Source organism: Balaenoptera ricei, chromosome 4 (genome assembly GCF_028023285.1).
Source record: "Balaenoptera ricei isolate mBalRic1 chromosome 4, mBalRic1.hap2, whole genome shotgun sequence".
Taxonomy (NCBI): domain Eukaryota; kingdom Metazoa; phylum Chordata; class Mammalia; order Artiodactyla; family Balaenopteridae; genus Balaenoptera; species Balaenoptera ricei.
The window spans coordinates 86,519,403-86,544,088 of record NC_082642.1 but is presented as its reverse complement, the minus strand read 5'-3'; the positions used below and the strand labels follow the sequence as shown (position 1 = coordinate 86,544,088).

The following is a 24,686-nucleotide window of genomic DNA, read 5'->3' as shown; positions in this document are numbered from 1 at the left end:
TTTCATAAATTTGGATTTTCAGGAATATTTAAATTTATCATGTGCCCTTCTGGCACGACTGTTAGGAACAACTCATGCACAGTTTTACCAATACACTTCCTATCTGCTTAGTTTAATGTTAAATTAAAAGATTAATGTTGTTATATAAAAGACAGGTGATGGTGGAATCAAGAATTAGACCTAATATTTTCTAGGAAACAAAATCAAAACATTTAGGTTCACAAAATAAATATTAAAGATTAATGATAAGATACTTTTACATATTTTCTTAAGAGAATACTACATGCTATTTTTAGTCTATCATTTATTTGAGGTCTTAACTAGCAACCTGGGTATATTTTATTTTGATGCACTTTACTGGTAAAACTCAGCTACTTACAGTAAATTCTTGTCCTGCTGTTTAATATATTTAGTTTTCATTATGAAATTAATTTAAAACTCACCCTGACAGAAATGGGTATCAATAGTCTTGAAACCAGAGCTTTTCTACAATTCCAGGGCTGTAAAATTGATGGAGAAAGAGCGGAACCCTCTGCAGAAACAAGCTAAAGCTGAAAGAGAAAAACCTTTACTAGCTCCTCACAAAAACAAGCCTGATTTTTAAATTTTAAATATTTCTTCCTACTAAGCAATTGTGGACATTCTGAAATACAGAAATGCATAAGACTCATAAAAATTTTTATGTATGTGTACATATTCACAGGAGGCAAACCTATCAATGGCAGTCTTAATCTACTGTCTCTGCATGAGCTCCTTTGCTCAGATGATACAGGGTAAATCTATTAGCTGCTACTAATAAGATATAAATAATGAAGGCCTACTTATATTTTCAAGGTGTAATAAGAAATAATGATCAAAAAGCAACAAAAAGTAGCTGTGGCTTTGTACCTCAAGCAAACCTCAAATGCTTGGAATGATAAAAATCTCATCAAATTAGGATTTTGGTCATTATGACAATGTAGGGCTGAAAAGTCATCTGTGTACTAACTATAGGGGGAACAAAGGGGAAGATACAGTAAGGAAACCATCTTTAAGGACAGTAAAAGGAATGATATTATTATAGAGGAGCATAAATTGTTTTTAGTCTCATTTACTTTCACACAAGGTAACTGCAAAGTGGGCAGAAGCCCTGTTTCGTGCTCTACTTAGTATGCCTTAATAAACAAAACAGATGGAGGTATAGTCCTGCCAGTAGCTCTTTTACAAATGTGTAAAGTGAGGAATAAAAGGGTTACATGGATAATCCAATAAATATTAGGAATAGGAAGGATAACCCTAAGCCTGAAAAAAGGCTAGTAAAGTAGGCCCCAAATGAACATTAACCCTTGGCAGTGTAGAAAATAAACAATATTCACTATTGATATTGCTTAAATCATCAGATTCAGTAACACATCAATAATCTTAAACTGTATCTCAGAATCTTAAAATAGCAGATCTATAGGACTCATTGCAAATTATTTTACCATTATGAAAAAAACAAGAACTACTAGTAACTAGAGCTATATTCATCATCCTAACTAACATACCAAAACACAGTAGCTCCCTCCCCTTCTTTCTGTAACAAAGCTAAGGAACGGAGGGCTTAGCCTAAGCATCCAACTTGTTACAATATTTAAATGGTACTCTCAACAGCATGAGGAACAGAGAATGTTAAAGCACCATTTAAAGTAAGCCCTCCCTTGGGACTTCCCTGGTGGCACAGTGGTTAAGAATCCGCCTGCCAATGCAGGGGACACAGGTTCAATCCCTGGTCTGGGAGGATTCCACATGCTGCGGAGCAACTAAGTCCGTGTGCCACAACTACTAAGCCTGCTCTCTAGAGCCTGTGAGCCACAACTACTGAGCCCACGCGCCACAACTACTGAAGCCTGCGCACCCTAGAGCCCGCACACCACAACTACTGAGCCCACGCACCGCAACTACTGAAGCCCATGCACTCTAGGGCCCGGGTGCTGCAACTACTGAGCCCGCGCACATAGAGCCTGTGCTCCGCAACAGGAGAAGCCACTGCAATGAGAAGCCTGCACACCGCAATGAAGAGTAGCCTCCACTCACCACAACTAGAGAAAACCCACGCACAGCAACGAAGACCCAACGCAGCCAAAAAAAAAATAGTAAGTCCTCCCTTGGTTTAACACAAGTAGGAAAATAACTTGTTTTCTATTTCTACCTATGTTATTCATTCACTGAAAGCTAAACAACATATAGGAGTTGATTCCACAGCCATGGAATTGAGAAAAGCCAGGTAGTGATACTGAAAAAATAAATGAAACTATGATGAGTATTCTCAAGTATTAACCACCACCAAATGCGACAGGGTTAGCCAGCAGAATTATTGCACTAATTATCTATAATATTGGTTGATTTCAATATCAGAACCTACAGGAAGCTAGTTATATGACTGAATCTTTTTTCCTGAATAAGATTTGCACCTAACTCCAAAACTTTTCTTATCTAATATATGTAACACAAATAGCTGATTTCAAGATCTTAGAGTATAATTTTTAAATCATTACATACAGTTCATTTGACTCTAGTCTCTTTAGAACATTAACCTTGGGATCTATACCATAGGATCATCTAACAGCCAAAAGTATATCTTTAAGGATTCCTTGGTTGCACCTATAACCAAACATTTGTATACTGTTATGCTGAGTTTTATCAGAATCTGTGTTTTATTGACCAGAATTGTATCAAATTTCCAATGTTCAATCCTTCAGTGGACAAGGTGAAAATTTGTGCTGACTTTATTAATAAATGTGGAAAGTCTTTATACAAATTTATCAAAGTATCTAAGAATAACTTTGCCCCAAAGTTAAGTCAAAATAGTTTCCTTCTGTAAGAAATAAGAATTCTCTGTTGATTCATTTTAACTAAAACAAATACATTTCATTCTTTAATTTAACATGGTCATTCACAGTAACCCTTTTCATTTTACAAATGAAAACTTGGAGAATAGACAAGTTGGCTACAAATTTAAGGTGACTCAATAACTGGACCAAGGAAACTACAATTCATAATTCTTATCTAAGTACAAATCCATGAACCCTCACAGATAATCTAATTTTCAGAAAATAAATTCCTATGTTTAATATTTTGGATTTACCTACTCTAGGAAAATTGCATATCTCTTTTATCTTTCATATTTTTACTTTGTCAAAAATAATTTCTCATAATTGGAGTCCATGAATGGATTAAGGTGACATGATCCTGGTAGAAACGGCTGATTAGTGTGAACATATCAGTAGCCCCCTTAAACCATCCATCACCTTGCGCTTCTGTTGGGCATGGCTCGTGCTATATTGGCCTGCGGCTCTGCGTGCTTCCTCTTCATGCTCTTGAATTTGCTGTTGTAAGAGAATGAGCTCACCAAGCAGACCCTGCCATGAGTTTACAACGAGGAGAAGAGGAAAATTGGGGAGGAGAACAATGTTAAACCAAAGGGCACAAGAAAGGAACAGATGTAAGTCAGAGAGGAACGGATAGCTTATAACAAAAATGGAAACTCAGTTATGCACCTTTAGAGCCACAATATAACTGGGTTCTGTACTACATTTCCATTTTTCTCCTCAGTAAAATTATGTCTCAGAAATATAAAACAGCATAGTTTAATAAGTGAAAAGGAAAATGTAATAAGTGACTGTTTGCTGAATAAAACGAGCCAGATATATAATATCAACATACAATAAAACCGAGACTAACTGGAATGCTCAAGGAAGGTGGCACTATAGTTAACTAAATGTCCTAGTAACAGAAAAATTGAGAAAACAAATACTTCAACCCTTATTTTTGAATTGCCAATACGAACTAGTGTATGCTCCTGACTTGATACATATGGGGGAAAAAACAAAACTGATTTTTGAACAGTGTTGATTTCAAAGGTCTGAATCTTCTAATTCTCAACCATAAGTTTCATAAGACTAAATGGAGAATACATAATAGCTTAATCACTTATTATTATTCTTCAGTTTTCCTTGACATCTGATGTCTTCAATTAAAGACCCCTCAAGGGACTTCCCTGGAGGTCCAGTAGTTAAAACTCCAAGCTCCCACTGCAGGGGGCGTGGGTTTGACCCCTGGTCTGGGAACTAAGATCCCACATGCCACGTGGCATGGCCAAAAAGTAAATAAATAAAGATCCTTCAAAACGTAGTTTTGAGCATCAAGTTAATCAAGGTTTTACACGAATTCATAGTTTTACATGTCTACGCACAGAATCTTACTTGATTAAAATTTAAGGGTTTTTTTTTTTTTTTGCAAATTAAAAAATAATTTTTTGAGGTACTGTTTTAGCTTTATACAACATCAAATAAGTAGTCTGACTGAATTTTCGCTTTTTATGAGCTGTTTTGACATTAATTAAAAATGGCCTCTGAGAATATAACCAAGGATATATCAATTACTAAAGCACAAGTTCAATAAAATAACATAATTAAGATATGGAGATAATATAGTTACTATGAAAATAAAAATAAAACAAAACCCAGTTTGGACCTATGCACAAAATAATCATCATTTCTATGTTTAAAATTCATTCCATTTAATAATCATGAAATGTTCATCTGATATAATATATTCACTTGTGACATGAAACTAAAATACATGTCATTTTCTGTACAGTGTTTTTAATTGCTGTCTATTAGATAATCAACCTCAAGAAATGTAGGAGAAAAAACAACTAGGAATTGACAATGTCAGGAACCTTATATTTTCTCAGTTAGAAACCCTAAAAAGGCAAAGTTCCAATGAATGAGGTCACTCTTTAACTTGCACAAGAATAGTTTACCTGGGAGAACAATTTTTACCAAGTTGTAAAAATTATTATAAAAAGAATTAGGAAAACTAATACTCATTAAAATAATCTAAATTAGGAGTTTCAAATAGCTTCACAGCTTTACAAAATAACTGCCAAAAATATTTTATTTTGTATAGTACAATTATAAAGTTTCTTAAAATGAAATATTGGTTAACATTACATTCAAATTTTAATTAGTAGACTCACCTGGAGGTTTAATAACTTAGTTTATATAATCCAAAGATTTATATAAATAAAAAAGTTTACCGGAAAAGAAATAAATACAAATAGAAAAGCTGTATTACAGTAAAGCACTTTAAATTAAGGGAAATATTTGCAAACAATTAGGGGGATTTTTATTTTGTTTGATTCTTAGTTTTAATACATTAAGTTATACCAACATAATGAAACTGGTTGACTTACTATATAAATCAAAGGATGAAACTAGTTGATATTTCTTCATGAAAAGTAAGAGAACATCAAAGTGGCAAGTAACATAACTGAAATGTCAACACTTGTTTCCAAATTCAATAGTACAAAATATATTTATAAAAATCTGTGGTTATCTTTTAAATAAATACTTTTATGGTCATTGATAAATCTATCAAAGAAATGCAATGCCAACTCACTACCCTCATCATTCCCATAATTTTTTATGTCCTTTTTTTTCATTTTTTTTATCACTGCCTTTCATCAAGCAGAAAGAAAAGTAATCCAACTCATTTTTATTCATTTAGTCATTTATCATAATCACTTCTTCTCCTCATCCAAGTGTTTAGACTTCTCAGAACAGTTCCCTTTTAAAGAAGGCTTCCCATGTTGGCTTACACATTAGTGTACCTGTGCTTTAATTAACATAACATCCAGTAGTATAAGTTATAAAATGCCAAAGCAGTGAGAAAATATTCCACATTTCTTAACTGTGCTGGTCTATCAGGCACAGGATTCTTGTTTATTCATAGCTTAAACACCCCTCTTCATCCACTGCTTATATGTACATAAAAATTGTATGGTAAATATCTAATATCTATTACAAGAAAAACACCCTCTCTTTCTAGTGACACCTCACTTTCCTTCCATGTCTGTTACTGAAGCACTTTTATGTGAAGGTAGTTGAAATTAACTGTTACCTCCTGAAAAAAGTAGGAAGAAAACAAGAATTAGACACAGAAAAAGCTATATACACTATACTAAAAAAGGTTACCTTTATCCAATTTTAGGCATCAAATCTCACCCTAAGCACAGCTGGATTAGCTTTTAAAGCTAAGGCTTGTGGAATAAGGAAGGGAAAAATGTGTGTGCCTCCTGTGCAAGATGAGGCATTTGTTCATGCCTCCTTACATGAACAGAACACTTTTACTCAATGAATATTTTCCCAAGCTCAGACATTCTTCTCTCAAGAAATAGCACATAATTGTTTTTTAAATGATATATATTACATTAAAAATGTACTAATTGTGGTCTTTAACAATAGTTATTGTAAACAACCACAGATGAATACTCTCTATACATCTCCTGGTTACTGTCAATTTGACACTGCAGCTCTCATAGTCCCATATATCATGTACAGTGTTCTCGGGTTTTTAAAAAAGTATAATGTCAGACCAAGAAAATCAGTGATAACTCCAGAAACCAAAATATCAACTAAAAATGCTGCAAATACCTCTAGAAGTTGATAAGCTTGTTAGAAAATATTTTTTTAAATCTTGAAATTATGACTCATTCTTATGTGAATACATTTAAAATGCTATATTTTTGGGAATTCCCTGGCAGTCCAGTGGTTGGCACTTGGCGCTCTCACTGCTGGGGCCCTGGGTTCGATCCTTGGTTGGGGAACTAAGATCCCGCAACCTGGGAGGCATGGCCAAAAAAATAAAATAAAATAAAATAAAATAAAATAAAATAAAATAAAATAAAATATTGGGTTGGCCAAAAAGTTTGTTTGGGTTTTTCTGTAAGATATGGAAAAACCCAAACGAACTTTTTGGCCAACCCAATACTATATTTTTAACAGTATTCTAAAGGGTCCATACCTTGTTTGTTTTTATACCTAGCACACAGAATAAGGCCTGACACGTTAGATGTGTTACGGCCAGCATCTAGGATAGGGCTTGGCCCATGTCTGCTGCTTGAATGAATTAAATGATAACCTAATTTTACCTAAAAATGCATACAGAGTTTACAGCATAAAATCTAAATTGGGTTTCCTAAAAATTGCCTATTCTGTAAATAAGCTACACATCAACCCTACAGTCCATTTTCCCACTTATCACAATTCCCAGAACAGATTCAACAGGAATTAAGAAAAGGGGAGGAAATTAATCAAATAATGTTAATATGCTAACTCATGGAATAATTCAAAGTGTTAGATGGTAATAATCATCATTGTTATTATCATCATATTAATATTTATTTAGTTTTATCATGTGCCAAGATCTTGTGCTAAAGGGCTTTACGAAATGCTCACAATAACCCTTATCAGGTAGGGTTCCCTCTATTACTGAAGAGGAAACCAGAAATTCAGAGAAGCTAAGGAACTTATCCAAGGTCACACAGCTCAGAAAATAGGAAGGAGAGAGTCTGAATACAGGCAGTGTGACTCCAAAGTCTGCACCTGATACCTGTTAGCTCTACAGTCTCACTATTTTCAAAGTGCCTTTGATCCCTCACGTTCAACTTACATTTAAATGAGGAAAATGGTAAAACTACAATATTTTGGAGGGCAAATGTAAATTACTCTTTAGAGAAGGAGTTGACAAAGTACAGTGGGCTACTTGAGTAGTCCTAGAGACCATAGGGCTTGCAAACCTAAAATATTTACCATCTGGCCTCTAAGGAAAAGCTTGCCAACTCCTGCTTTATTAGTTTTAGAAGTAACTTGGGGCCAGAAAAGAACTTCATGAAAGTGAAGACTTCTTTCCCCTTCCATTTAAAAAATATTTCTGGGCTTCCCTGGTGGCACAGTGGTTGAGAATCTGCCTGCCAATGCAGGGGACACGGGTTTGAGCCCTGGTCGGGGAGGATCCCACATGCCGCGGAGCGACTGGGCCCGTGAGCCACAATTACTGAGCCTGCGCATCTGGAGCCTGTGCTCCACAACAAGAGAGGCCGCGGTAGTGAGAGGCCTGCGCGCACCGCGATGAAGAGTGGCCCCCGCTTGCCGCAACTAGAGAAAGCCCTCGCACAGAAACGAAGACCCAACACAGCCATAAATAAATAAATAAATTTTTTAAAAAAAATCACAATTAGGATGGAATCTATTTTAAAAAAAATTAAAAAAATTAAAAAAAAATAAATATTTCTATGGGGCTTCCCTGGTGGCGCAGTGGTTGAGAGTCTGCCTGCCAATGCAGGGTACACAGGTTCGAGCCCTGGTCTGGGAAGATCCCACATGCCACGGAGCAACTAATCCCGTGCGCCACAACTACTGAGCCTGCGCGTCTGGAGCCTGTGCTCCGCAATAAGAGAGGCCGCGATAGTGAGGGGTCCGCGCACCGCGATGAAGAATGGCCCCCGCTTGCCGCAACTAGAGAAAGCCCTCGCACAGAAACTAAGACTCAACATAGCAATCAATCAATCAACAAATAAATCTTAAAGTGTAAAAAAAAAAAAAAAAAAAAAAAATTCCTAGGCACTAAACTACTTTTCAAAGTTTGAATAGTTCTATTTCATTAGCTAAAAAGATCTATTTTTCTCCCTCCCAGTAATATATAATTCAGCTCAAGATATTTAGAGCCAACTAAAATATGTTTATTATTGGATATCAGAAAGAAGTATGTCCTTCTACTTGAATTGTTTAATTTGCTCCAATTGAGAAATATCGTATCCTATTTTACTATTTGGACAATTTCTAAAAATAATAATTTTAAGAGATGAACAAATCAGTCTATTACCAATAGTTTTTAGCGATATTACAATTTCTACCAAATCCCCTTTGTTCTAAATTATTGCCTAAAAACAATGTTATGTACACAGTATATATTAAATGTTTTTTAAATGACATAAAAATGCAATATGCTTATTATTAAGGAATAAAACAAGTATCTAACCAAGTATAGTTGCCAATTGTTAGTTGCTCAGGAAACCTAAGTTTCCTGAATCTGCGGCTACTTCATGGTGCTGGTTGTGAGAATTTCATTTTGCCACAGTTTACATTATTTGTTGCATGAGGAATCCCAGAAATGTAAGTCCTACTTAAGCAACACTGCTTTGTTACAACTCAGAATTCTGAGTATAAGTGCTACCTTCACATTCTTGCTCTCCTCAACAGTTGTCAAATATTGAAGGCCAGGAGAAATTCAAAGGTAATCAGAGCAAAAAAGACACATTACATAAAATCTTTGGGCCCACTCTTGTTAGCATTAATCAAATTTGCTTACTTTAAATTAGACTTTTACTGAGTTAAATCAACGGACAAATTGTGTTAAGAGTTCAGCATTATCCTAGGTGCTCTGAGAACAGAGATTTTGTGATAGAAATAGCCTATTAAACAGTAAGAATGAAAGCCAAAGTAAATACTGTTTCATCTGTCAAATGTTTTAAATTGTTAAGAGAATAATTATTGGGACTAAAATGGTTATGGAAGGCTTCACAAAGGTGACAACTGAACTGGGCTTTCAGGATGAGTGGAAATTAGGCAGAGAAAAGGGAAGAGAGATATTTCAGAGGGTAGGTATAAAATAAGTAAAGCCACACAAATAAGAATTACAGTAACGTGGAAAGGAAGAGCATTACTATTTAATGATTATTTTTAAAGAGTAACAATACTTTTTATGATTTGGACTTCAAATATTTTCTATAAATTATAAATGGGCTTGTAACCTTCAGAATGACCATACTCCTTACTTCTATGAGAAGTTTATGAGAAATCAGAAACATGATAGAACAAAAGCACAGATAATGTCTCATTTAGCAAATTAATTTTCATTAGAACACAACAATGCTACTGAATCTAAAAAAAGGAGATACACTAAGTGGTCCTGTCACCTATATATACTATGACCGATATACAGAAATCTACTGACTTACAAACCAGGTGAGTCCATTAATTCACTAAAAAAGGCTTGCCACTCCAATTCCGAATTTGTCTTCAGGTAGTTCTAAAGGTCTCCAGGTCTCAAGAATATTATTCAGGTCACACTAAGGGCTCTTTCTAATATTTTTCTATAGTGAACACAAGTTTAAAAATTTTTGATTAACTAAAAGCATTTACTAAAATGTGGTTTCAGTATTTTTCCCTTTTTTATTTATCAAAAATACGTACAAGAACTTTTGATAAACATAACTACTGTCCACAAACTGAACAGATATAAATCCAGGCAAAATCAAAGAAACTTGATGTTTAGTTAGCCTGTGTAGCATTATGTGGGAATACATGCTTTTTGACTTCTTGAAGACCTCAATCACAACTTTCCAGAACACCTAAAAGTCTAGTGACCCCAGACTGCGAACCGCAGGTAATGTCTATTGTGTGGTTCATTCTGCCTGACTCAAGTCAATCTGGCATCTGTGTTCCTGCAACTCCCTGTCACTTTCACTTCAGTTGACTTAGAAAGGTTCCTAATTGTCCCTCTACTTGCCAGCACTTTTCCAGATGTGTTCTCTTATTAGAAAGAACAAGTTTTTCTTTTTACTTCTAGTCGAAATGTTTTTAATTTATTACCACATAAAAAAAAATCTGATTCACATTTACTTTTACATTTCTAATAGAAGTCTAGCCAGAAACTTTGGTATAAACCCAACAATCATTAAGCTAAGGCATGAGCACCATTTTAAATCTTGGGGCTCTCAGACACCAGACTGAACCAATCAAAAAGGTATCACCTGAACTCTGGATGCCATCCTACCACCTCTGATTATTGCCCAAATTTTCAAACTTGATGCTTTAGAATAATTTCAAAAAGGCTTCTGCTAAGGTCTCCCTTTCCATGCTTACATTCAACCATCAATTTACAGACAAGCCTCTTACAGTCAGTTTATCTGCGTCTTGTCTGAGTAGTTCATTATTTTCAAATATCACAGGTAACAGTCAAGCCTTGAAAACATAATGCTGCATATTAATAAAATTTAAAACCACTAGTTGAGGTTGAAAATACTTTTTCTGTATAGTAAACATTTAGACTAGCATTTAATACTATCTGATTTAACCTATAATGAAAACGGCTTAATTTATAACAAATAGTTGTAAATAATTGGTGCGTTTTTAATGGGCAAGATAATCACCATAAATTATGGAAAAGTTAAGAAGAAATAGTCTACAACAGCACTTGTCTTCAAGCAAAGTAAATTATAAAATAAAGCAATAAATTTGCTCTCATGTCTACTGTATAAAATAAAATCTGTAAATATAAATAAATTCCCAGAGATCAGTTCTCTTGTTTCTTCTATACTGCAGAGCTCTTGATCATTTATCAGTTACTACTCATTTATCACCTTAACAGGATTTTAAGGGAATTATCTGTCAGGTCCTAAACAGGATTCTCATTTACCAAAACAATCCTAGGCCATATCAGAAAAGAACAGAGATGCAAGCCTCCCCTAACCAATCTAGGCAACAAGATATCCTGTCGCTCAAAAACCATACTACCATACTTGTAACAGGGGTTCCTTCTCCCCAGTTAGATTAGCTTTTCTCTGCACATTAAGTCTATCTGCATTAAGGGCCAAGGCCTTGGCTCAAAATAAGCTGTGCATCATAGGCTAATTTCTATTCAAATTTTTCTTCCCAGTAGCATGTATAGTCAAGGGTATCTCTTGGTTAAAATAATGCCAGTGGAAAAGGTATCAAAAATGATCAAGTTAAAAGGCAAACACACACACACATATATACACACATTTTGAAAAATGTTTTCTCCAAAAGATCAAGTTAAAAGACAAAAGAAAAAAAATCTTTTGAAATATAATTAAAACTTGGAATATCATGTAAAAAGCTCAAAGTTGAAGGACAGGAAACAAGATGGAAATCTACACATAGGAATTACTTTCTTCCTGCTTCCCCAAAAAACATAAAATTATTTACCTCAATGATTTAAAACCATAATAACCTTCATCATTTAATTTTTAAATGTTCATATTGAATTTTTAAATGTTCATGGAGTATTTCTTCCAGATATTTATTTATCTAGGTTATTATTAAAAAAAAAAAAAACTTCCAAGGAATCAGTTATCTTACTAATTTCAAAAGATGAAAAAAGTGAAGAGTAAGACAATATCAGGTTAACATATGAATATAAATACACAACAATGCATGTTATTCTACATCAGCAATTCTCCTAAAAGTTTCATATGGGTTTTAATGCATGAATTGAAATTAACATATCCTAAATAACCCCATACGTAATTCTGTTGACTATCAATGTAACAGAAGTCTATTTATCCCTTAGTAACAAACTTGCTATTCCCTTAATATTTCCCCTAACTGTATATCGTGAAACATTAGTCCCTAAAAGGTATTCATGGAAAAAGGGTTTTGTTGCTAAATAAATCTGGAAAACCCTGCACACTTTGACTTCTCTTAGAGATTCACAATGCACATGCATATATTAAGGTCTGAGAAATCCTAGAGAAAAGAAAAGAAGCCTGCTTGTTTTATTTATACCAGCTTTCCCCCACACATATTTAACAACAAAACCCTTTGTTGGGGACAACCCTGGAAACTAATATTTCACAGACATATTTGAGGGAAACTGGCTTCTCCAATTATATTTCCAGAACTGCTGAATAATACCTTGCATTTTGTACCAAGAATAATAACAGTACCTCCACTGGATGCTTTTATGTTTGCTTCTTGGATGTTACCATTTTCAGATCTTCCAGGGTAGGTAAAAACTTTTAAAAACCTTTCAAGACTATCTATGTGAAGAATGCTCCTTTATACGTACCTTTCTATAACGCTTGTCACTTTCAGACCCGGGATCTGTCGCTCTAAATGCCGTTTCTCCAGGTGAACCTTAAAGATAAATATGCAGTCCTTTAAATTCTCCAGTGAAGTCAATAGCCTAAACTAAATTCCAAATTATGTTTAGTCGGTTGAAAGATAAAAGGATTTTTAGAGCAAAAATCACTTTTTGGGAAGCTATTCTTATTTTAAGGAATGCAGTGGTAACCTAAGAAAAAAATTTTCAAAACCATTATAGGACATGTTTAACTGATTTTTTAAAATATCACTGAAAATTACAATAAAAAATAAGGCAGTCTTTGATAAGGATTATTTTACATGAGAGTACTTACAGTTCAGCCATACACTACTGCCATTACAGACCATATACAGTAAAAAAATTAAATTAAAAATGTCAACTGTGACAAGACAGATGAGACAAACTAAAATGACTTTCGTTTCAATTATCAGAAGCAATCAGATCAGGTTCAAGAAAATATTTTGGTTAAGCAAATTTTCTTTTTAATAGCTTTAATCTTATAATATAGACATACATATTTAGGAATTTTAGTTTTACCACAAAAAATTATTTTATTATTTCCACCTAAAGGATAATGAATTTGCCCAATATAATTCTGACATTTTAAAATTCAGCATAAGCAATATTATAAATTTGGTCTGCAATTTTATTTGCAGCTAGTTTATTAGATGCATTTAAAAGGCATGTTAAGATCAGCAAAAATATCTGTTTACACACCTAACAAGAGAAGTAGGTCAGAAGCTTCTATGACTTCACTAACCAATTTGTGACCTGTGAAAAATCAGCAAAGGGGGAAATAGAAATGTAAAATTTAACAATGAGCAAACAAAGATGTCTGAGACCTCAGATTTATATCATGATAGGGCAGAATTGGGCAAATACACCAGGACTAACCTTAGTAAATTCTACTCATTATGGTCCGTTATAATTAAATGTTTTAAAATCACCAAATCGTCTCTAAGCAATTATGAACAGCAAACACATAGGAAGTATCATCTACCTGTCAAGAACAAGTGATTTATTTTTCCCTCACTGACTAAAGCCAAGCATGTTTAAGTTCTTGCAAATTTTCATTTTGTTGGGCTAAACAAAAATTAAAACCACGGGGACTTCCCTGGTGGTCCAGTGGTTAAGACTCTGTGCTTCCACTGCAGGGGGCACAGGTTCGATCCCTGGTCAGGGAACTAAGATCCCGTGTGCCGCATGGCGCGGCCAAAAAATAAAAATAAATTAAAAAAATAGTAAAACCACAGAGCAACAAAACGTGTTTATCCTTTTATCAAAAACCTGGCTTTTATTTGTACTAAATATCTTCATTTAAAAGATGGAAATAGGGACTTCCCTGGTGGTGCAGTGGCTGAGAATCTGCCTACCAATGCAGGGGACACAGGTTCAAGCCCTGATCCAGGAAGATCCCACATGCCGTGGAGCAACTAAGCCCGTGAGCCACAACTACTGAGCCTACGCTCTAGAGCCCGCGAGCCACAACTACTGAGCCCACGTGCCACAACTACTGAAGCCCGCGTGCCTAGAGCCTGTGCTCCGCAACAAAAGAAGCCAGCGCAATGAAAAGCCCGCCTGCTGCAAGGAAGAGTAGCCCCCGCTTGCCGCAACTAGAGGAAGCCCGCGTGCAGCAATGAAGACCCAACGCAGCCAAAAATAAATAAACAAAATAAATAAATTTATTTTAAAAAATGTTAATTTAAAATAATAAATAAATAAACAAAAGATGGAAATAAACAAATGAATACATTTTAAGTATTTTTCCTCTGTGTTTCCCGACATTTTAAACGAGATCAAACACACGTCCTTCCTTACCTGTGGTGAAAAAGTCCTTCAATAAGCTGAGGCTTTCAACAATCTTGTCAAAGTCGGGTGCCAATTTTGCAAGGTCCTCTGAATCAGGAAGGGCTTTTCTAATTTTCTCTGGAGAAGAGAAAAGAAATAGTCTCAAAATAAGAATTTGACTATTGAAACATTCATACAATTTAAAAAATCATATATAAACTTAAATTTAAATATTTTTCCATTTTTCTCCCTATTCCAACTACAACTGCTACGTATATCTGAAACAATGTGTTATTCTGATGATCTTCTACAAGCCATGAAAATTTTTAAAAAAGACTCACCAAACATATGGTTTAGAGGGTTAACTTTGATTTATAAGTTAAATGCCTTGAGACAGAAGCACTGTATAAATGTTAACACTGGATTGGAATTAGAAGTATTTTTTGGGAGGAAGTCACAGCAGAAAGGCAATGAATCAAAGAAGAAAGAAAAAATATCTTTCGTAGCACCTGACCTGAATTCAAAAAAAAGTGATGAAATCCCAGTTCAAGTTTAAGAACAGAATTCCATTACTTTTCTCTCTCCTTTTGTATTCCCTAAGAAGACTTACACTTGTTACCACTTCAAAAAAACTGTCTCTGAACCCAAGACAAGCCATTACTTTATTATTGCTAGCTTTATTTATAAAGTGATCAAGTATTTATTTTTGTTTACAAATACTCAACAATTTTGTCAAAGTTTGGTACAACTTTACAGTGTCTTCTGAATTAGGAAGGGCTTTTCTAATTTTCTCTGGAGAAGATAAAACACAAAGTTTCTCAAAATAAGAATATGTATTAGGTCTTATTCTAAGTGCTATAAAAGCATTAACTTGTTTAATCTTCATGTCAATGCTACAAAACAGTTCTCATCAACCCCATTTTACAGACAAGGAATGAGGCACAGAGGTTAAGTAACAGGACCTGCACATACAGCAAAGTGGGGGAGTCAGGTTTAAGCCTAGACAGTCTAGCTTCAGAACCCAGGCTTGCAGTCACTACAGCGTGGGACTAGTGAATGCATAACGTTAAAAGCTCTTCTCATAAACGTTAGAAAAATAATTTGAAGGAGTGCTTTTCCTGTAAATATCTTTGTCTATGTAACAATTTTATCTTTAAGACAGTGCTGTGAATAGTGCATGCAGAGATTAAATCCACCCCCGTATACACCTAAGCTAAAGTCTAAAAAATGTCTACACAAAGTCTTAAAAAAAGAGACCTGAGGAAAATAATTTCATCAGAAAAAATCTTTTTCTAAAGATCACCATGAGTTACTGGCAATCATAACTATCAAATATACTTTTTTTCTCATCTATTATTTGAAAAAGGGAACAATGAAAGACTAACAGGAGAAATTACTCTGGACACTAGCAGGCTTTTAAGGAACCTGGTTACAAAAAGTAGAGGTAAACAAGGTACTCAATCAAAGGGAGCTAGTTAGGTGAAGTACAGTGCATCTGTTCTGGGTAACATCATACAACATTGAAAATGATATTCAAGAAGGCTGCTCAGTAGAGTAGAAAATGCTGACAAATGTGTTAGGTAGCAAAAGACAAGATAGCAAAGTGTATGTTCACTATGACTATATAATTCTTAAAAAGGAAAGTAAAATATTAACCACATACACAAAATAGGTACAATTAAAAGAAACTGATCCCTAAGGATCGTGGCAGCTGTGTTAAACTGATGAACTAGTGGATAATTTTTTTTCTTACCTATTTTTTTTCTGCTATTCTATTACTTTTATCATTAAAATAAAACTGCTACAACAGGCCATCATCAAAAAATCTACAAACATGGTGGTGTGATGAATTGGGAGATTGGGATTGACATATATACACTAATGCGTATAAAATGGATAACTAATAAGAACCTGCTGTATAAAAAAAAAAAATCTACAAACAATAAATGCTGGAGAGGGTGTGGAGAAAAGGGAACCCTCTTGTACTGTTTGTGGGAATGTAAATTGATACAGCCACTATGGAGAACAGTATAGAGGTTCCTTAAAAAACTAAAAATAGAATTACCATATGACCCAGCAATCCCACTACTGGACATATACCCTGAGAAAACCATAATTCAAAAAGAGTCATGTACCACAATGTTCATTGCAGCTCTATTTACAATAGCCAGGACATGGAAGCAACCTAAGTGTCCATCGACAGATGAATGGATAAAGAAGATGTGGCACATATATACAATGGAATATTACTCAGCCATAAAAAGAAATGAAACTAGTTATTTGTAGTGAGGTGGATGGACCTAGAGTCTGTCATACACAGTGAAGTAAGTCAGAAAGAGAAAAACAAATACTGTATGCTAATACATATATATGGAATCTAAAAAAAAAAAAAAAAAGCTTCTAATGAACCTAGAGGCAGGACAGGAATAAAGACGCAGATGTAGAGAATGGACTTGAGGACACGGGGAGGGGGAATGGTACGCTGGGACGAAGTGAGAGAGTAGTACTAACATATATACACTACCAAATGTAAAACAGATAGCTAGTGGGAAGCAGCTGCATAGCACAGGGAGATCAGCTCGCTGCTTTGTGACCACCTGGAGGGGTGGGATAGGGAGGGTGGGAGGGAGACTTAAGAGGGAGGAGATATGGGGATATATGTATACGTACACAGGATTCACTTTGTTATACAGCAGAAACTAACACACCATTGTAAAGCAATTATACTCCAATAAAGATGTCAAAAAAACAAACAAACAACTGCCACAATCTTAAACTTAGAGTTAAGGAGCTATCTCAGTACAACTATTTCTCTTTCCTAAAGATACAACCAAGAAAAGTATTTTAATGTTGATACAAACCCAAATCGATATACTCATCAATCTCCCATACAATGTCGGGCACAATCCATTTATAGTCACTAAGGTCAGGTATCATATCTTTCCACTGATCAAAAGTCTGAAAGATAAGAAAGTATGCCAATCAAATGATCTGAATGCCATATAAAAGATAAAAAAAACTATTTAAATTTATTTTGTTAAAACATGCTAAGCTACTAAGAGCAATGTATTATGTTCAAAATTTTTAGAAACAAAGTGGTCTCTGCTCTTCTGAAAGTAAATTAGCAGACAAGCATATAAAACATGTAAATGTTCCTCTACTAAATACAGAAAATGGAAAAATTCAAAATGTACTCCTATTTCAAATGGGTTTCATGATTTGGCTTTAAACAACACTGAGGAATACAAGGAAGACAGACCAGGGATCAGGATACCCCACCTTTGGTCCCAGAGCTGCTACGAAGTAGTTGCATGAGCATGCCACTTACTTCCCTGCCTGTGCTACTAAATGGCAAAGCTGAAAATCAAACCTAAGTGTTCTTACTCCCAGACCAGTGCTCCTTCCACTAGGCCATTTTCATCTCTTATAATAACTAAGATTCAGAGAGCGTTTTCCTATTAGCACCATTAAAACAATTTAGCACATAATAGAGGCACACAATAAATGTTTAAACATCTAATTACATTCTACTGCACTAAAGAAAAATGACATATGCTAAGAAACCTTAAAACAATCATGCTGGAATAATTGGAAAAGCAGTAGGAAAGTTAAACTCACCTTTTTGGCGGTATAGCCACCCCCAACAGCAGATCCGAGTATGAGATACCGAAGTTTTAAGAGTCTTGCAGCTAATCTCGCTGGCCAAAAATTTCTGCGGGGCTGGTAACCATATTTAATTGGAGAAAGTTTCAGTTTACGTAAAGGAAGGTTAGTTAGAGAGGAGAACTGCTGAAATGAGGTCCTGAAGTGGGGTCTTTGAAGCTTTAAGATAGGATGATGCGAATAATAAATACTTCGTGAAACCAGATGCAGTTTTTGTAGTGGTAAGCTTCCTTTTGTTCCAGAGCTGTGTTTCACTAAGGACTGGCAGACCTCACTGAAAGAAAAATAGGTGTGGGAGAAAGATCAGATGGGGAAACAATGCAAAGGAAACGATATAAAAGAGCAATATGCAAAAGTGAAAACACACAGGCACACATGACCAATCACACTGTGCCTTACGATAGCCCACAGTTACTAACCATTTACTGTGTGCCAGGCACTCCTGCAGCAGGAACTAACTCATTTGATCCTGCTGATAATCCTATGATAAAAGTACTAGTATCGTCCCCATTTTACCAACGAGGAAAAGGCGGACAGACATAAGTAAGTTGCTGAAGTCCCCACTGACATAAGGAGTAAAGGAGGGATTCAAACCTAGGCAGTGGGACTCCAGAGCCTGTCCCCTAATTTACTATATGTGGGCTATGATCCTGGTCCAAGAAATCAAAACTGAAAACAAAAAAGGTAGAGACTTATTTTATTAACTACTGACAGCTATTTGCTGTCAGTAAAGTTGAAAACAAAATATCTTTGTAGAGTGACATATCCGAACTAAACTCATCATGGTAATCATTTTGAAATGGTACAGAAATACCAAATCACCATGTTGTGTAATAGGAACTAACACAGTGTTGTAGGTCAATTATACTTCACAAACAAACAAACAAACAAACACACATAGAAAAAAGATCAGATTTGTGGTTACCAGAGGAAGGGGGTGGCAGAAGGGGGAATTGAATGAAGGCAGTCAAAAGGTACAAATTTAGAGTTCTAAGAGAAATAAATACTAAGACTGTAATGTACAATATGATAAATACAATTAACAGGCTGTATGTTATATATGAAAGTTGTTAAGACAGTAAATCCTAAGAATTCGCATCATAAAAAATATTTTTTTCTATTTCTTTAATTTTGTATCTATGTGAGACGATGGCTGTTCACTAACCTTACTGTGGTCATCATTTCATGATGCATATAAGTCAAATCACTATGCTGTACGCCTTAAACCTATACAGTGCTGTATGTCAATTATACCTCAATAAAACTGTTAAAAAAAGATGTGCTGTAATAGCAAAAAATGTTACCACTTAAATATCTAACATTAAGAACATAAATTTATAAACTATGGTACATAAACAAAAGAGAATACTGTGTATAGCCATTAAAGTGATAAATACGAAGACCATGTAGATGTACGAAAAGATTTCATGTAATGTTAGGCTAAAATGGTGGTATGAAAATAAATGTGAATTATGGATGCACCTATACAAAAAAAGGCGTGTAAACTTTTACTTTTAAGCACAAAAGTTCCAGTAGCTTATAACATCTATTCTTTGCCCTCTCATCTATGTTTCACAATCCTGAGACGGTCCAGGAATGGAAATCAAGGAAAAATTATTAACACCTCATGGCTCCCCAGAAAAAGAAAGAAAGAAAGGGGGGGGGAAAACACCCCAAAGAGAAAAAAATCTAAATGCACATGTTACTATCTGAGCTCTTTCCTCCTGTCCTTCCTGGCAGAGAATGAAAGTCTCCTACCAACAAACATACGCCTGATTATCTTATTCAACACACAGTCATAGTGCTTACTATGGGCCAGGCCCCATACTAAAGAATAAATTTGTAATTCATTTAATTACACGGGAGTAGAAATATCTTAAGGAATAGGAATCAAGGAACATTGAAATAATGTTGTGACGAACGACAGTGAGGGGAAAGGGGTATCTAACTGCCAGGCATTATGTCAGATGTTTACACAAATGCTACTGTTAACTCTCAGAAAAACCCAGTAAGGTAAGTATCCTTATTTTACCAACTTGCTTTTTTTAACTGTGTCTTGCCTAAGGTAGAATGACTAGTGAATGGTGGAAAAGGAATTTGAATATATACTTCTATATTAGGCCAAACTAAAAATCAAATGTGATGCAAAACAAGGCTCCCCGACCCCAACCCCAGAAATCATCTATTCACACTCATCCATCATCTGCTTTTAACCTATGTACTGTTTCCTAGCATGTTATTATTTTTTCAACAATTTTATGCAAATATTTATTGCACCTAAATAAATGTTGGTCATTGGTTTTCTGACATGTCTATGAGCACATATTTAGATATATATGTCAAAGAATGTTTATTTATTAAAGAGTAAGAATTTAAATGTACTCCTTCATAACATGCATAGGAGCTACATCAAAAGACAAACTCCAGAACTTGGGGCACCTGACCGTCCGCATCTCTACTTCTGCAGGCAGCTAAACTGTGCTATCAACATAAGACATTTTAAGCCATGACTACAGAGTCAACAGTAACTTTAGAAACAATTTAGCTGACAGCATCCAATTGAATAAACAATTATCAGTTGATAATTAGTCGATTGGAAACTCAATTTTTAAAGTTTTTCCTACATATCTTAATTGCTCCAACAAAGTACGCTATTTTCTGCAAAGTCTTTTCTTATTTAAAGAAAATTAGATATATTTCCCCAGTAAATACTGAGTAGAAATAAAAAGGTTGTAAATAACTTAGTTCAGTACCAAGGGCTGGGGATTTACTCAGAAATTAAAATTCCATGACATTAGAAGTAACTTATTCAATTATTCTAATGGACTGAAACTTCAACTATTGTATGCCATTCAGTTCTAAATTTAGACTCAAATTAACCTTCATAAAACAAATGGATCCCATCACTTATAAACACTATAAATTACACCACTTAAAACATTCCGAAAAAAATTCAAGACAGGTGTTTAGAGACTGAGTTAATTCAGGAAAACCAAGTTTTTCCAACCTTGCTTGATGCATGTTACTTCTCATCAAATGCCTGCAACAATGAGTTAAACCTGAAGATATCTAAGGATACTAGAACACAGCTACGTGTAAAGATTAAAGTCAAATTTAATTTCATTAAAATGCACATAGTAACCCATAGAAATGTAAATACTTCTATGATTTTCGGTTTAGGATTAACACAGACCAGGGCAACAATAACACAGTGATTAGAAAGATGGTGCTACATTCACCACCTCACATCCAAAAAGCAAGTCTCCCTTCCTAAACACTGAAAAGAGCTGCTATTAAGAGAATATCTCTAATCACCATCTCTGATCACCATCTCTGACACTACATGTATGCGTCACCGCTCCAGATCTGACTCCAAATCATGTTCACTCAGCGTACTAAGGAAAGAGGCAGAGTCCCCTTCACCCCGAGAGAAGAGCTCAGGTACCTGCAAAAGCAATGTAAGCTGGCGTGCAGGTAGAAGAAAAAGACAGTGAGAATTAAGAGACGCGGCAAGGGTGACACATGGTTAGAGTCATAGAGCCCGGACAGAAGAAGCCACCAGAGACAGAGATAACAGCGAGGATAGAAGGGTGAAAGGGGCAGGCACAAAAGGACATAGAAAAGGCCAAGACTGAAAAGCGCCCAGAATCTTCCGAGGGGCATAGGAACACGGACAGGGGCCAGTACGGGGGCCAGCACCTAGGTAAGCCTAGTCAGGGCTCTTGTCACTCCGGGTCCTCAAAAATATCCCGGAATCCTCCAACTGCTCTCTGCTTGGCCTGAGAGTTACCTGCACATTCTGGATGTAGTGATGGGACAACCTCGTTTTCTGGAGGCCCCAGAAATAACGGGGCCAGGTCGGAGCCCGCACTTACCAGGCCACGGCAGCCCGGCGTAGTCGCCACATCCCGCCGGCGAGGAGGTCACACAGGCGCCGAGGCGGCCAGGGGGGAGCTCCGGTTCAGCCCCAGTCCGGCTCCTACTCCAGGAATGACCCAAGAAGAGGCCCTCGGCAACAAGGGCACAGAGCACCCACTGCGGACCTCCCAATGGCGAATGGACTTCCGTGAGAGCCTGCTCGGCACCCGTACTCGGTCCGTCCGGCAAACCTTCACCCCCCGCCCCTTCCTAGGAGGGCAGCACAAACGGTCCGGGGGAGGACTCACGCATGCGCTCAAAGCCTCTGTAGAAACCACAGTATTTTCCCCTCCCCTCCCCTCTCCCCACCCCGCCCCGCCCCTCCCTTTTTGTTTCCAGAGTGGCATGGTGAACTCGTGCCTCTCTGGTTAAAGACTTGGGGAGGGGAGGGGTCGAGGTGCGGGGCCAGGGGCTGAAGGGCGAGAAATACGGAGTGATAAATTCTTACTGGGTGGCTACCTTTTAGAAAATTTGGTATTGCAGGAGCATAGAGGCGGCTAGGGAATACAAAATGAATACAGTACACAGATAGAGTAATAGAATAGAGTAATGAAAACCCACGGCTGCCCCTTTGCCCTTCTCCTTTGTTTGGCCTCTTTGTTTACGAAGTACTTTCATATCCTTAGAGCAATCTCCGGAGGCTGGAGAAGTACTGGACAAGTTAAATGCTTTAGAATCTCTGAAGGTCAGATCTAAGAGGGGTCATGAATTAGGAGACCTAAGAGCTTGGTACAAGCTTGTGCAGTTTATAAAGGCGTCAAAAATGATTTTGTTCATTTACTCCTTAACCGGCTTTCATCTGGCTTTTAATCACACTAATTTGTTGAAATTGCTGTTGTCAAAGCCTCCAACAACTCCATATTGCCAGTGGTCACTGGACCGCTCCGCGTTCAGCTCAGAATATTGGATCTCAGCACACTCCTTAATCGGCTTCCCTCTCCTGGCTTTCAGGACATCACATTCACCTTTTCTCAAGGACCTGCTACTCCCCCGTCTCCTTTGCCATTTCCTCCTCCCAGCCTCTCAACGTAGGATCTCTTGAGATCCTGGACCCCTTCTCTTCTCTGTCTTCATTATCTCTCTAAGTACTCTAAGTCAGTTCTATGACTTTAAATGCCCTTTTCCCATTCCAACTCTTATCATTTTATGTTTTATGTGGAAACGGGCCCATACAAGGGATGTGACCTGTGGAAGGTAGTGAAGTCAATTAGTGGCCCAATATCAGAGAGCCGGGTATGCCCCCTTCATTTTAAGAACTCCACCCCCGGCACATGCTACACACAAAATTCCTTTCCCCGTAATCATCAGACTCATAAGTCAGTGTGCATCCATTCACAGTAACACCAAATATAGACCCAGCCTATGGTAGTAAACTTCCCAAATGCAGGACTCTGGGATTTTCTTTATTATATTTAGTGTGGTGACTGTTTTAATGGCAAGTACAAATGGGAACTTGCTATACTGATCTGTACAAAATGTAGGTTTCCCAGGATTGTAGATTTATGCAAAAATTCCTTTGTTACTGTTAATTCCAGTTGTTTTATGGGAAAAAAAGTGGAAACCAAATAATGGCAACTCCTTTCATATATGGGTTATCTTTACATCTTACAAAGTCCTTGTTTTGTGATTCTACTTCTAGGCATTTAGCCTACTGAATCTGTTCTCCGAAAAACTGGGTTCTCCTCTTGGTGCGTGTCAAGCCAAAAGACACAACTAAGCCAAAGTTCAGGAGAAGAAAGGATTTATTCCTTGCAGCAAGTGAGGAGAAAACTGGGAATCTCCCAAAGCAGTGATTCCTCCAACAGCAAAATTTGGGAAGTTGCAAGCTAAGGGAACGTGCATGTTCATGAAGGGGTTGGGCCGTCAACAGAGTCCAAGCTTGAGTTGATTGGAGTCACACAGGTCAGAAAAGGTCAACATCATCATCCCTTAGGTGCCAGTTGATCTGGTGGTTGAGGCTTCAGGCTAATCTTTACCAGTGAAACAGAACTGGGAGTCTTTACAACTGATACATTCTCTTTGCTACTGTTGCTTCTCTTGCCTGATAACAGTTGTTTGTTTCTGTATTCTTTTGTTACCTTAAGATCGTTAATTACTGAGACCTGAGGGGAAGCATTGTGGCCAGGCTGAGCTCACACAATGGCTTTGGCCCAAAATGCCTTCTCTAATGCCATGAAAGCCATACGTAGTTTTCTTTCTCCAGGCCCTCTACTTCATCTGCTTACAAGTCATGCAAAGATGTATACATGCTGTTTCTTTCTGCATTGTATGAAATAGCAAAAGATCGGAATCAACATCATTAAAAGATAAACTGACTTAATAAAAATTTTAAGAGTTTACTTGATCAAAAATTATTCAAATCAAGCAGTACCGAGCTGTAACAGGGAAGAGCCAATTTTGACTCCATGCTGGATCTGTTTCTTTGACTTTAACCTTTGCTTTTCATTGCCTTTGTTATTATAATCATACATGATGGCCTGCCTCAGGGAACCCTGCCCCTCTGCCTGAATGTTAAACTAAAGTGCCTTTCTTTGTTCAGCTCACAGGGAGACAATCTGACCCTGCCCACCTGTGAATGGCTGCAGAAAGAAGAAATTAACATATCC

The 24,686-nt window shown here is 36.5% G+C and overlaps 1 protein-coding gene across 4 annotated transcripts in view; it reads right to left on the bottom strand.

The window, feature by feature from the left end:
* Positions 1-22,236, bottom strand: part of OPA1 (OPA1 mitochondrial dynamin like GTPase) — a 94,195-nt gene extending 71,959 nt beyond the window's left edge. The window contains exons 1-7 of one of the 4 annotated variants that reach the window (XM_059920784.1): positions 22,038-22,236; positions 18,118-18,436; positions 17,361-17,457; positions 14,530-14,637; positions 13,429-13,482; positions 12,676-12,743; positions 3,270-3,380 (exon numbers count right to left, since the gene is read on the bottom strand). In XM_059920784.1, coding sequence (XP_059776767.1) covers positions 3,270-3,380; positions 12,676-12,743; positions 13,429-13,482; positions 14,530-14,637; positions 17,361-17,457; positions 18,118-18,436; positions 22,038-22,069 — 789 coding nt within the window. In that variant the 5' untranslated portion in view covers positions 22,070-22,236. The remainder of the gene's footprint in view (positions 1-3,269; positions 3,381-12,675; positions 12,744-13,428; positions 13,483-14,529; positions 14,638-17,360; positions 17,458-18,117; positions 18,437-22,037) is intronic. The other 3 variants (XM_059920786.1, XM_059920785.1, XM_059920787.1) reach the window with 3 other exon arrangements.
* Positions 22,237-24,686: the final 2,450 nt, after the last annotated feature.